The sequence below is a fragment of the Nanorana parkeri genome, unplaced genomic scaffold (assembly GCF_000935625.1).
Source record: "Nanorana parkeri isolate BGI_ZX_2015 unplaced genomic scaffold, ASM93562v1 scaffold1004, whole genome shotgun sequence".
In the NCBI taxonomy this organism is placed as follows: Eukaryota; Metazoa; Chordata; class Amphibia; order Anura; family Dicroglossidae; genus Nanorana; species Nanorana parkeri.
This window is the reverse complement of record NW_017307272.1, coordinates 484138-499474: the sequence shown is the minus strand read 5'-3', so window position 1 is coordinate 499474 and position 15337 is coordinate 484138. Positions and strand designations below refer to the sequence as shown.

Sequence of the window (15337 nt, the reverse complement as noted above, 5' to 3'; positions counted from 1 at the left end):
GGGGGTCCTAGGTGACATTAGGGGTCTTGGAGACCCCTGATGTCTCCATAAAGAGGACCTGTCACATATTTTGCTATCACATAAGGGGGTTTTCTAACCCCCCTATGTGATGGCAATAAAGTTTCCCCCCCAAAAATGTAAAGTTACAAATAAAAAAGAATTACATTCTTTTTTTAAAGTCCCCCCCATACATACACGCATGCAAACAGGCGTCGGGTGCGCATACGTGTGAAAACGACGATTTTGCCCATTACGCCGCACATGTTACATATCGCCGCGAACGTCGGAATGAGAGCAATAATTGTAGGGCTATCAATCACTGATAACACTAAACTGATGAGGGGTAAAAGCTTTTAAAAGCATCACCTATGGTCAATTTTGGGCATGGTAATTTTTTTGCGATTTCGCGGGTGCGCGCAATTTTAAAGCATGACATGTTTGGTGTCTATTTACCCGACGTGACCCCGCTTTTTATATTTTACCAAAAATATGGGTAATAAATGGGTGTGGTTACTGGGGGTGTGGCCACTTAAGGGTGTGGCCATTGAGGGGTGTGGTCACTGAGGGGCGCTGTAAAGCTTTCTCGCACAGGGCGCCTAAAGGCCTAAGGCCGGCCCTGGGAGTGGGCTATGGGGAGTGAGGCCTGGTTCATACCTAGGCGATTTTAAACAGTATAAAAAGCGCTTTAAAATGTCCAGCACAAGAAATCCCATGATTTTCAATGGCCCCTGTTCACACCTGAGCAGCAAAATGGCAAATGCTCTTCTTTTAGCAGTTTGCAGCTCGTTTGTCCCCTTTAGACTACAATGGAAACGCCAGAAAATGCGCGACAGAAGCATATTGCACATTTTCGTGCACGTTTTTGCACATTTGTATGCGTGTTCCTCCATTGACTGCAATGTTTTTTAAACTGCTAATTGTTTTCGTGCGCGCATAAATGTACAAAAAGACGCTAGCTGAACCTGTGGGTACAAACGCGCAAAAACCATGACGCCTTGTGAATGGCCTTAATGTTTACTATATTTAAAGGCCAAGTTATTTAGGGTTACATTGCCACCCCCCACCCCCCCCAAGGGGCTGTTACCTGAATTGCAGAGTTCTTCTCCCCACAGACTTTTTTTTTAACCTGTGTGTGTGGTTGTGTCAGCGGAGCCATGCACGGCCCTGCCAGATTTTTCAAAAAAGCAGGAACTTTGACAGAAGAATGGAAAATCTACAAGTCCCACAAAAGCCTGTGTACTGTTTATTCAAATGAATACCTGTGGAAACCTTTCAGATCCTAGGTTTAGGCTTTACATTCTACCTTAAGTTGTCATTCTGTCATTTTACTGTCCAATGTCAGTGTCACACTGTGATCTAAAGGGCATTGTACAATTGGATTGTAATGTGTGTGGTGAGCTTAAGATTCAAGGGTCTCCACAGGGATGCAAGGTGTTGTTGGAAGACTAATGCTGGGCACACATCTTACAACCATCGCAAGACTTTCGTCTTGCGATGGTTGTAAGGTAATTTAAAAAATGTACGATCTGCCTATCTTGGACAGGCAAATCGTACTTGCGATGATCGCAAGCCCGCCCCGCTGAGGGGTGGGCTTCCGATGACCGCAATGCTAAACGGGCAGTGTGCGCTTGCGCACACCGGCCCGTGCGGCTTTTATCTTGCGAACATGCCACAAACCAGCCGAAAATCGTGCGTTGTTCGGCTGGTTTTCGAACATGTTCCTAAGATAAAAGTCGTGCGACCTTACAGTAGCAGAGGTAGCACGCCTTCCACACAACTTGCGATAATGGTACGATCGCGGGATTTCCCGCGATTATCGTACGATTATCGCAAGGTGTGTGGGCACCTTAACATGGATACTTGCAGCCATGGCATAATTAGCGTATCTGTCACCAGGCTTGGATTATTTTTTAACATCCCTTGTTTCTCTATATATCAGAATTATTTTAATTTATATTTATTATTCATTAATCACTTGAATATCAGCCTTTAACACCCCTAATTGCCAGGCCAATGCGCAATTGTGAATGAGCCCTCAGGGCTTAATTTTATTATAATGCTAAACAGAGGAAGCAGTTAGGCCCCTTTTACATATGTTGAGTGCAATGCAGTGCGGCACTACATGGATGTTAGAGACGCTGTCATGCCCATTCAATGCAAAGTTACAGTGTCAGTGAAAAGCCCCTTCCCCATGAACCCTTAAAGTGGTTCTAAACCCTCCGGTTTTTTGCCTATATCTACTGCTAGCAAGCAGTAGATATAGGCAAAAAGTTTTAAAAAAAATAAAACTGCTTTAACAGCGGTTCAAACTTATCCTGTTTTCGACGCGCGCTCCTGCCCGAGAATCCGAAACTGCTCGGGCGGCCGCAAAGCATCTTGAGGCGGGCGCATGCGCAGTTCGGATTCTCGGGCGGGAGATGAGCAGAGACGCAAGGTGAGTCTATGGACGCTTGCACCCGCCTGCAAGCAGAGAGGAGTCAGCGCTGGATCGGAGAGCCGCCGCACCGCTGGAGGGACAGGAAAGGAGAGGAAGATCGGATTAAGAAACCTCATTTAAGGTAAGTGCTAACATTAACATTGGGGGAGAGAAAAACATTTTTGACTTTAATGTCACTTTAATACTCACCCCACTAGGGATCTCCTGCTGCTCCTGCCTCTAGCTTAAAGGAGAACCATGGGGTCAGTGTTTTTCCCCATAGTTCTCCATAGGGTAACGGGAGGACACAAACTAGCGTCCTCCCGTTACCCTAAGCTCAGTTTACCGCAAGCTACAGCTCGCGGTATACTGAGATTCCGCAGCCGGAGCGGATCCCGACGTAGATGACGGGATCCGCCCAGCTGCGTGAGTGACAGCTGGCTCTGCTTATCTAGAGGCAGAGCCAGCTGTACCCGCCCCCTCCCCTGTCCATTCCGCCAGTCAGCGCTGGCAGATCGGAGCGGGGAGAGGGGAATCCAGTCCCTCCCCCTGTCACGGCAGAGAGCCGTGACAGGATCGGAAGGTGAGCGAACCTGGTATGTGTTCGCTCACCTCCCGATCTACTGAGCCGACCTGTGACAGTCTCATTGTCACAGGTCGGCTAGAACTATGAGGTGAGTGGAAATCACTCATCTCATAGTTCTCCTTTAACTAGGGCAATATACCCAGTAGGATAGTATGCAATGGTGGGTTTAGCAGCTAATCACTAGAATTGACTACTGTAACATGATGGAGCGGGTGACGCCACCTAGGCTCTCACAAAAAAGCCTCTAGGCTCTGACAGAAACATCAGGTGTCTGCAATGGATGAAGGAGCAGTGGGGGATCAATGTTGCATTGTGTTAGGACAGCCCATTCATTTTGAATTGGGTGCAAGCAGGTACTAACGGGGTGCCATTCTAGTAGTGGCTGTTAATTGTTTTAATATGTTACTCTGTTCTTGATATGCTTGTGCTTCTGCATCCTGGATTTATAACCAAAGGAACCACAGTGCAGGTAAAAAGGACACAGCACCTAGACTCTCAAATGTCCCCTTGTGGATGCTTTGCTAGGAATCCAAATACTATACATGAATTACTACAAAACTACAAACCTTGCATTTTTCAGGCCTGTTGATGATATGTTTAAGTATTTACTCATAATATGGTATTGTATTGTGAAACTCCTCTGAATACCTGAATTGGTTCCAAGGTACACTGCGCTAGGAATAGGTTCTAAATAGCTTGTAGGACCAGCAGCAACTATGATATTTACCATATCAGTCCTCTGAATACCTATTCTAAGATGTGTCTGTCTAATTAAATTGTTTATTTCCCTGTTCTTATCATTAACAGATATAAATGAGTGCAGTATGCAAGGCGTTTGTCAAAACGGTGAATGTTTGAACACACAAGGTAGCTTCAGATGTGCTTGTAAACATGGATACATTTTCATCTCCTCTCAGATGCGCTGTACACGTACGTTTTCACATTTGTTCTCTGTAAAGAATGTAGGGGGTTGCCATTATATATAGTAATGTGGTCATTTTTTTGTTTGTATCCAGCCACTTTAGATTGGTGTTTCTCTCTGCAAAATTTTCTAGCAACAAATTGCTAATATTCAAATGATATAATTCTTTAGATTTGCTACTAAAATACTGTGGATATAGCAATATGCCACGCTTATTCCCAATGGAGCAACTACCCCAGTCAAACAAGAAGTTGAATTTCAAGGATTATATTGCTGGCAAAGTGTCGCTTGAGATTAAATCACTTATCTGACATGGCCCCAACTATGGCATGGCCCTGTTTACACAGCTGTATTGAAGTGATTTTATTTAGACTGCAGATAGATTAGTAAACAGCAAAGACCAGCTATCATGATATCTACTGTAGCGTAATCTGTGCTGCACATATTATGCTGCTGTAATTTAAAGAAATCGGGACAAATTTTGAAATAAGGAACATCAGCTGGGGGCTACTGCTGCATAAACTACATGGTAACATAATAAATATTTGTTATTACACATATAGACAGCTTTCTGTAGGGCAAAAAATATGATTTTTTAAAATGACAGTATATATATATCATGCAGCCACCCATAGGTAACTGTGACAGTAGGCAGGTAAAATCGCCTGGCTGTATCCAGGATGGCATGTGTGCCCCAGGTTCAAGTTGTTTGCAGATTTTTTCCACTAGAGGGAGTGCTGGGTGGCTGGAATGGTAGAGGTAATGAACCCAGCTGAAGTAAGCTGGCTCATTAGGGCCTCTATAAGAACACCCAGACTGCTCAGAGATTTGCTCCACCCTGGAACCAGTTTTATGCCTGAGTAGACTGGGGAGCTTTCTACCTACCTGTGTGGTGACAAAGAAAAACAAAAATAAGTTGTGTGGTGAGATACAGCCTGTGTAGCACTTCATTGAATAGGGAGATACGTGCTAGGGGAAGCACAAGGTTGCACCTAGTTGTTAGTGAGGGATACTGTGTGTGTAGTAAGTGGCCAAAAGGCAAGGATTTATTTTCATGTTTTGTTTGTTTTGCTCAAATTTTCTTGTAAATAGTGTAAATAAACTGCACGTGTGTTTCAACTGAAGAAATCCTTGTTTGCTGTGCCTAATTTCTGTGGCGTGAACCCATCCAGGGAGTCACACACACCTGCTACCGAGGTAACACCCTCACATAACATATACCTCTCAATAATTTCATAAGAGCCATGGGACCAGGGCACAGCCTGCAGTTTCTTCTCTGGATCCTTGCTGCACTCGGGGGCGGAGGAGGGAGTGGTGTCACTTTGGGATGGCCGAGCGGTGATGAGAGAGACGCTTGGCCGGGATCTAACAGCTGCTGGCTCTCACTCTCCTCCCCGCTCGGCCATTCTGAAGTGACGGCAAAGAAGCTAGCTACAGCTCTACACGTGACACTCTGATATGCAAACCTCACCTTTCTTGTATAACATTGACAGCTGGCCTGCCCCCACAACTCTTTATTGGATACAGAAGCCACCGGTCAAATGAAAATTCCAATAAGGTGTTGCAGGAAGAAGTGGGCCACCCCAAACTTTTGTCAAGAATGTTTAGAATTAGAGAACAAAGCCCAAAAACGCGCTGATCAGCATGTTTCCGCTGAAAAAGTAGCTCAGTGAGCAGTTCGGGCCACAGGCGGATTGAAGTGCTCGATTGTGCACATTTGGGTGAACGGGCCCCATAGGAATGAATGGGTTTTTAAATGTTGTCGTTTCAGCCCAGAAAAATCCGTGCAACGAAAATGCCCTGGTGTGAACGGGGCCTAATTTCATATCACAAATAGAAATAGTTAATGTAATTTCCTGGATAAAAATTTTCACCTGTATGTCCCAGAATTATAGCTACCATTTCTATTAGGAAGGTGATTAAATCCACAAGTAAATGTACTTCTATTTTTGGTGGAGAAATCAGTGTGTGACCAGCTTTACATGAAATCCCAGCATAGAGCTTCCTCAGTGTTTTCTCCTCCCTGGCTGCTTATTTTTTTTTTTTTCTTTTTGCATCTCCTTCTTTAGTGATGATGATAATGATGATCAATGATGTCAGCGCCGTTTACTACATTATTGTATGTAGGGTACTGTAGGTTATTGTATGAGTTCAAGGTACCATGGTGATGCTTCCTCAGGGGGCAGGTCCATGATGCCCTGCATTCAAAGGATTTCCCCATTCTTCTGTGTTAAATGATGCTGGGTGGAAATGCTAATTGTGAAATGGATTCACTGCGGTGGGCAGCCCTGAAGAGACTGAGTATTGCTGCCTACTGGGGACCCTTAAAAACAATTCCTGCAGTTGGGCTTTTTTTTTTAAATTACTTGGAGTGTCAGTACATTACACAGAAATATATATTGAACAGAATAACATATTGTACAGGGTCAAAAAAATCATATTCATAGCAACCCAAAACCCCTGCATACATTTACCCCAAGACCTGCACAGAGAAGAAGCCAATCCACTCAACCCACTGTTTCCGCAGATTCGACCCAGCTACCCCAGACTTTTGTAAACTTACTGGGACATCCCCTGCTGTGATACGTAGCCTTATAGAGGCTGAGGTAGGAGTTTACCAGTCCCTTCCAGTCAAATATAGTTGGGGGCGCACTCTGTCTCCACCGCAGTATCACCACCTTCCTGGCGCAAAAAACAATATTCCCATGAAGGCCTGTCTCGGATTGGTAGGAGCCAAGTGTTCGGTTAGCCCCAAAATACATGTGCGTACATCAGGATTAAATGGCACCTCAACAAATTGTGACATGAAAGGAGTGACCTCAAGCCAGAATGGTCTGATTCGCGGGCAGACCCACAAAATGTGGATAAGACCTGCCGGCGAATCAGAGCATCTCCAACATCCAAAGCAGTTGGCCCCATAGATGCGGGCTAGTGATGCATACACGGTGTAGAATTTTAAATTGAATAAGCTTGTCTCGGGCAGACACCAAGTGGCTAAAGGGGTAATCCCAGACATCCTCCCAGTCCTCATCAGTCAGTGCAGGGGCTTCCGCTAGCCAAGGACCCTTACAGTTAAGGGAATGTACTAATGATGTTTGAAAAAGATGCCTATAAACCTCCAAAAGTGGTTTAGTGAGAGTGTGTCTCTTCTCAAGAATTTCTCTAATCGGGACATCTGCACCATGCACGTCAAACCCCCAAATTGGCCCCAGAAGGCATGGCGCAACTGTAGGTAGCGGAACAGATAGGCAGTATGGATGTTATTTTTTTCTTGCAGTTGGTCAAAGGTCATAAGTGAATTGTTCAAGATAAGATCTCCTAACGTTCTAATTCCCTTTCCAGGCCACACGTGGAAATCAGGTATGTTTGAGAAATGAGGTAGGAGCGGGTTTTTCCAGAGGGGAGTATGAGGGGACAAGCCCTGGTGGGTCGGACCTAGCTGCTTACAGATGGAGGACCAGGCCATAATCGTAGCTCGCATAGACACCGTGAGTTCATATGGAGCTCTAAGTCCCCGCAAGGGTAGTGCATCCAGTGCTGCATAGGACCCCAGAGATGCAGCCTCCACCACTACTGCTGCATCCTCAGTCTCTTGTGAACCACTTGTGCATGACCACCATTTGACCGGCTAAATAATATTTTTTTAAATCTGGGACCGCTAGTCCTCCTCTACAGCATGGCTCCTGTAAGATAGCCAATTTAATCCTGGGAACTTTTGAGTTCCACAGAAAGAAGCTAATGAGTGTATTTATTTGTCGTAAAAAGGATTGTGGTACCCAGACCGGTGAGTTCCTAAGATAGTACAGGAAAAACAGGCAATATTTTTATTTTGATCAGGTTAATCCTACCCACTAGAGATAGGGGAAGATGTTTCCAAGATTCCAACCGTATCTTAAGTTGTGAGAGTAGTAGTAATAATCCCTGACCGATTTTGTTAGTTGAACACCCAGATAAGTGATTTTCTCAACCCACCGTAGAGGGAGGGAGTTATCCGCTTGTGATCGGGTCATTGTGTTATGGAAATTCGCTTGGTTAAACGCACAAATCCATGCTGCGCTAAAGTGCGCCAAAGTATGCCGCCGAACACAAAGAATTTCCCCCCGTGCTTAAAAGCACAGTTGTATTACGCTCTTTTGTGCAAGAGGTACCTCCTATAGAGTCATGTAGAGTCAGGACACGGTGATGTTTTCATGCTGGTGGTTCTGTTCTTAGAGACTCTCTGTCTCTCACTACCCAGCCTTTATTTCTCACAAACAGGAAGTGATGTCACAAACAGGAAGTGATGTCACAAACAGGCAACCAGGAAGTGATCTCAACAACCAACATCACTTCCTCAATACACCAACATATCATAGCCAGCCAACAAAACACATGTACACAAAAGGAAAGGGAGTGTATGTCTGTATCATAGTAGAAGCGGTGTGCATAGCCCATAGACCCTTGTGCACAGCCGCATGTTTTTCCTACCCGTCATCTTTCCAGACCCACAAACACAATCTCCCATTACCACTGGAGCGAACTTTATCCAGCAGTGCTCAGTGAGCAATGCCCAATAACGTTACTATGATTCCTTTGAATGGAAGCTTATCTGCAGGGACAATGCCATACTATCTCCAGCGCACTGATCAGACGCATCAGAAATACAAACGCACGTTCCTTTCAAAAAGGCAGATATGTATCTTAAATAATACTATGTCCTCAAAGCAAGTTGTATCCACGCCAAACCAATAAATCCGCCTTTTGCGCATGGGCCCTAGCTGACGTCCACACACACTCGCTAAGAAAACACTGCTCTGCCACGCATATGATATCTACTCCAATGGTTTACACTCAGCGCTGATTTAAATCCGGGTCACGCTCCAATCGAGCGTGGCGTGGAAATCCAGACACTGAGAGACTTGATGACAATATTACAATATACTAAAAACACATCCTAATAAAATTTCCACAACAATTGGATCTAGGGGGGCCACATGGGACTTAGACCAAATCACCCTCAGCCCTGAGAATCTCGCGAAGGTGTCTAAAATTTGCAGTGTATCCTGTAGGGACGGGCCCGCATCTGCCAAGATCTCTTGTGAGGAGCGGAGAGCAATGGCCAGAGGCTCCATCACCAAAGCAAACAAGCTTGGAGATAAAGGGCATCCCTGGTGGGTGCCCCTTTCGATTACAAAAGCTTCAGACAGGAGAGATCCAATCTTGAGAACCGCCCTAGGGGCGCTATATAGGATACTGATCCATCTGCGAAACCCAGGGCCAAAGCCCATCAATCGTAGTACCTCCCACATGTACCCCCAATCGACGGAGTCAAAAGCCTTGGCCACATCCAGCGAGGCCAAGGACCTAGAGCCTGTGTTGTCATGGGTGAGCTGAATATTAGTGAACAGTCTGCGTAAGTTGGTGTCTGTAGACTTGTCTGGTATAAACCCGGTTTGGTCAATAGTTATCAGGGATCCCAGAACGCTAGACTGGCACTTTGCCAGTACCTTGGTTAGTATTTTTAAATCCATGTTGAGCAGGGCAATAGGTCTATACGATGAGCATAGGAGGGGATCTTTCCCCGCTTTTGGCAGCAATACCACATGGGCATCCCTGAAGGAATCTGGCAGAATCCCCGTTTCTAGACAATCCAAACAGAGGTCTCTGAGCCTGGGTCCGACAGAATCCATATACTTCTTATACCACTCAGCCTGGAAGCCGTCCGGCCCAGGAGACTTTCCATTAGGGAAGGAAGCTATTGCCCGCTGTATCTCCTTCAAGATACTAGGCATTTCCAGATATTCCCTGTCCGCACCTGCCAACTGCGGGATGGTAAGCCCACCCAACAAGTCCTGCAAGGCGCCCAGGTCATACTCGGGAATGCACGAGTAAAGATCTTTAAAGTAGGCAAGGAACTCCTGTAGAATAAGAGGAGGGTCTGTTACTCTTGTTCCTGCGTCAGTTAGAATGGCTGGAATGTTAGTTTGTGACCTTTGTTCCGCTACCAACATTGCTAAGAGTTTACCATTTTTGTCCCCTTTCTCGAACAAGCTTTCCCTCGACAGCCGCCAGGAACACTGCGTCAGCCCCGCATAGTGTAGAGTGATGGCACGCCTTGCCCGCTTAAGTGCGGCCACCGGAAAGTGAGTTGAATTGGAGAATTTTTCCAAATCAGCTACTTTGGCCTAGATTGTTCACTTCTCCTCCCTTCTCCAAACTCTTCACTCTTTTGTGAATAACCCTGTTAGAGTCTAACATAAGTTCCCCCAGGGACAGCCATCCAAAGTAATGGAAGTGCTGTCTATTACTGAGGACGGGGAAAAGAGTGAAAATAACACATATACATCCTTATGTCCTAATTTGAGGGTGTTTTTTCATTACTTAGGGTATGTTCTCCATGCACCATGGGAAGGTGGAGAGGGGGATCCTGGTAAGAGATTTCTCTGTTAAGACCTACTGTTTAAATTTTTTTTTTTAAAGTTAGTCATTCTGTTTAAATGCATAGCTCTTTGATGTATGGATACATACTGTTAGGATTCAGAGCGCCTTCAGGTGGCGCTGGAGCTAAGCCCTGCAGTTCCTGTGCTCACCTGCAGGTATCTCTGAGCAGCCAGGAACTGTTAGGTACCAGACCACCACTGGGTGGTGCTGGAACCTGCAGGTGTCTCCCAACTGCCGGCACTTAGCCATCACCTGGTGCTTCCTGGTAGGGTATTTAAACCATCCATGCAGTCAGGATGATGGCTCAGTATCCTGTTGTTTCCTGTGAGTCCTGTTACCTGTTTGAAGTCCTGTTTCCATTTGACATGTTGCACCTGTCAAAAAAGGAGAAAATGCCTTTAAAGCAACCAGTGAGGTTTAATGTTCTGTTTTGATGGAGAAGGGGAAATTTAAAGTCAAAGGAAAAGCTACAAAAAAAGCAAACACCTGTTAGATGTTGTCTCCCTTTTGCTCTGATGCTCCTTACATACATTTTCTAATAAATCACTATCTACATACCTGTTAGATGTTGTCTCACTTTTGCTCTGATGCTCCCTACATACATTTTCCAATAAATCACTATCTACATACCTTTTTTTTTTTTTTTTAAGTTTTTCTATGCAGTCCAAAAATGCATCTAATTTGTGTGTCTGGTGGAGGGCCAACAATGCTGCTGAATTGTCAGTCATCTGATCCACATCGCCTTATTCCACAGAGCAGTGATGCCATCCCATAGGAATTCCTAATGCCGCAAAAAGCATTTTTGGCTGGGAAAAAGTTATTTAAATGGTAATATACAGTAAATTAGAAAATGTATGCAGGGAGTATTAGAGCAATGGAGAGGCAACATTAAACAGATGGGTTATTGTGTAGCTTTTCCTTCTTTAAAGATGCCTTTTTTCCTGTATTGGCAAAATAACAGTGTCTAGGGAAAGGCCATGGAAAGCCACCCCCTACCCGCTAATACTCACAATATCAGCACTCCCACATATCTCCTTCCGCTGCTTCACCCCATGAAAATACCTAGTGCTTCTAGGCATGGGGAGCTTATGACCCCTCCCATGTTACAGTGCTTTTCTACTTAGGCTGTGGCTGCTTTAAAAAGAAAACAAACTGTATTAACTTGAACACCTTTTTGTTTTGATGCACCTGGAAAGTATTAAGCCAAGAGTTCAACTGGGCTTTAAAGATGATGCCAACCTGCACTGTTCAAAATTCTGGGACAGGACTTCTAAGATTCTAAGCCATCAAAAACATCCAAATGGAGTTAAAAATATAATCAAGTAACTTGATTGCGCATCTAGTTTCTCATGCCATCAGCTTAAGTCCATAATTTACAGTACATCATGCTTTTAAAAGATTCCAGCTTCTGGCAATCAATTCTTTAAATCTGGCAAAGTAGCCTCTATTTTGACATATGTTTCCCTTTCAGGACTTTATTCAGTGGTTTGGGGTCAATATATATATTTAGACATAACAGTCTAGGCACCAACATAGCACCCAGATAATACACTACAAGTGTAAACATTTCAGCATAACATATGCTCGTTATGGCTTACAAAAAAACAATACAGTACTTAACATTTCTCCGACCATGAACCCTCCCCACCCCCTCGACATATATAGGACTTTTAAAGAAATTAGATCCATTCCACTCTCCACCCGCACCCTGTTAATAAGATCCAGTGTATGGATATCTCAGATTTCCTCCTAACCGGTGTATAGTATGGTATACATCAATCACAAGTAGCACGGAACCAGTATATAACAGTACCTCACAACTCTTGTCCCCCTCTCAGATTATGTACACTTAGCTCATCAGTCTGTACTAGGAGGTCAGAATCCACAGGCCAGGCTCTCTCAGTAGGCCCCCATAACTCCGAACCGATTCCCATGACAATATATATATTCTTAATATTGCCTGGTGGTATCTTTACTATTACCAAACTGCTGATCCACTTTGTGTACTGGTGCTACTTGTTTGGCCTGTAGATCCTACAATACACCTTTTTTTTTTAATGGTAAAATAATCATGTTGCATTGCCTTGCCTGCTTGGGTAAAGTTGATTGCTAGCTTGAGCATCTCCTCAGATATAGGTGTATCCAAGGAACTTAAGAGTTCCTTGCCAAATCTGGCATCTGCAATTCTGCCAAAGAAACAGAAATTCTCACATTGTTATCTTAGGTTGGGTAGTTACAAGTTTGTATCATATAGAGAGCCATGTAGTATTTTCAGAATGTGGGTGCAATGTTTTTATGTTTTTTTATGTGTAGTCTTTAGTAGATAACTAACAAAGATTAGGAGCTAAGGAGCCCCCTATGTGATAGCAAAGAAGATGTGAGAGGTCCTCTTTATGGAGACATCAGGGGTCCTTAAGACCCCTGTCACCTAGGGACCCCCAAAGAAGCTGATGAAGCAGAGATCTGTTTCACCAGCTTCTCTCGAGCTTCTGTAGCTGGAGGGTGACAGCAGAATGTGGAAGTGCTGTAATATACATCACTTCCACATTCTGACACCGGAGAGGAGCTCGGAGGGAGATTGTGCACCTCAGACAAGCAATCTGTCGGCTCTATTGCCTGCGAATTGCTTGTATATAAACAGGCATCGCTACCTGTTTTTACATGTTGACAATTCCCCGCTCATGCGCCGTGTGGTGCGCAGGAGTGGGCGAGGCTAACAGGCTGTCTTCAGTACCCATATCCCCATACACTTTTTATGGCAAATAAATTGGATATGAGGCTTCAAAATGGGGCCAATTGATTTTCAAAGTTCTAGCCCCATAGACTTGCATTGAGTTCGAACTCAAACTTTTTCCATGTTCTAAAGTTCGAATTCGAACCGAACAGGGAGGTGTTTGGCCCATCACTTATCACCACTGATGGTCAAAATGGGTTTACTGCTCTCTGAAAGTAAAGCTAACCTGTCATTAAATTTCTATAAGGTAGCATTGGTTAGTGCAGGTACCTTGTGCTTTGTACAAGTTTCTGGCTTAGTTGTAATCTATCCTTGCGTCCCTCTCTGTCTAACCGACAGGATCATAGCCCAGGCTGTAAACGGATTCCTAATCTAAGCTCTACCCAAGTTACTATTAAATCCTGTCCCCTGTTTGATTTAGCTCTGCTCCCTGTCACCTGACTGCCACATGCCAAATCATCACCAGATAGTAGAGGCTCAAGCATTTAAATGCTGACTCACAAAAGCAGAGTTTAATGGCAAGAGGTAGCCGAGCTGAATCTCTAGCCAGAACATACTGTAATCTGTAATTAGGACCCCATATACAATACAATGTTCAAGTAGGGCACAAGGGGGTAACAGGGACTCAAATATCGATTTTGAAATCTAAAACCGATATTTCCAGCCACCACATGGTGCCTGCACATCAGAACTATTTAGAGTTAATTAACACAGCGCTAAGGGTGAATAAATAAACTAAAAAATATATTCAGTATTAAACGTAAAAGTTTTAGACAAATCCTCACGTATTAGTGAATGTATGATGATAATTGGTGAATAATATACCATAAAACAATCGGTGTATGTGAAAAATCAGTGTTAACAGCTGTTAACCCAAAAGCTACTTTGTAAAAAGAAACTTTGTGAATGGAAGTGAAAATACAACGCTAAGGCTGGGTTCACACCTAGGCGTACAGAATATGCGCGTTTGCCACGATTTGCAGTAAAAACCGCGCGACAAACACGCGTTTGCGAGGGCTACCTGGCTGTATCCCAATGGATACGCGCGGCAAATACGCCCTAAATAAGCTACTGTACTTCTTTGGGCGTAGGGCGTTTTTCAGCGCGTTCCTACTCGCTGTAAAACGCCCACGTGGGAACCATGCCCATATGCAATCATTGTTTTTCACATGTTGAGTGTTTTACAGAGCGTAGGAACGCACTGTAAAACGCCCAGGTGCGAACCAGGCCTAAGAGTGAGCTAATAAATACACAGTGTTAAATTAATTAGATCTCTGTACAAAAGTTAAAGTAACAATCCATGTGGTTAAAAATAATTATTATTTATAATAATCTAATTCTAAATGAATTAGATATCTGTACAAAAGATAAAAAAGTAACAATCCACGGGTTAATATTATTTTTAACCACATGGATTGTTACTTTTTTATCTTTTGTACAGAGATCTAATTCATTTAACACAGTGTATTTATTCGCTCACTCTTAGCATTGCATTTTCACTTCCATTCACAAAGTTTATTTTTACAAAGTAGCTTTGGGGTTAACAGCTGTTAGCTGGTGCCAGGAGCTTAAGTTTACATACACTGATTTTCCACATACATCGATTGTTTTATGGTATATTATTCACCAATTATCATCATACATTCACTAATACTTGAAGATTTGTCTAAAACTTTTACATTTAATACTGAATTTATTTTTTAGTTTATTTATTCACCCTTAGCACTGTGTTAATTAACTCTAAACACTCAAGGTTCTCCTTTCTCATAGCCGCTTTGGGGTTAATAGCTTTTAGGTGTTTCCAGGAGCGCAGATTTTTTGTTACATACATCAGAACTATTACTACCTTTTAACCACTTGCTGACCAGGTGTTTAGACCCCCCTTCCTGTCCAGGCCATTTTTCAGTATTCAGCGCTGCGGTTCTTTGACTGACTTTTATTCTGTCATGCAACGCTGTACTGAAATGAATTTTATACCATTTTTTGGGGACAGATAGAGCTTTCTTTTGGTGGTATTTAATCACCACTACGGTTTTTATTTTTTACTATATTTCGGAAAAATTCGAGAAGTGACAAGTCCTCTTTATGGAGACATCAGGGGTCTCCAAGACCCCTAATGTCACCTAGGACCCCCCTGAAGAAGCTGATGAAGCAGAGATCTGCTTCATCAGCTTCTCTCCAGCATCTGAAGCTGGAGAGTGACACGAGAATGCGGAAGTGATGTAATATACATCAGTTCCACATTCTGACAGCGGAGGG

At 43.8% G+C, this 15337-nt stretch overlaps 1 protein-coding gene across 2 annotated transcripts in view; it reads left to right on the top strand.

Moving 5' to 3' along the window:
- LOC108795773 (latent-transforming growth factor beta-binding protein 3-like) overlaps positions 1 to 15337 on the top strand; it is a 305365-nt gene that overhangs the window by 105789 nt on the left and 184239 nt on the right. For both annotated transcript variants that reach the window (XM_018567072.1, XM_018567071.1), the window contains exon 6: positions 3810 to 3932. In XM_018567072.1, the coding sequence (XP_018422574.1) occupies positions 3810 to 3932 (123 nt within the window). The remainder of the gene's footprint in view (positions 1 to 3809; positions 3933 to 15337) is intronic.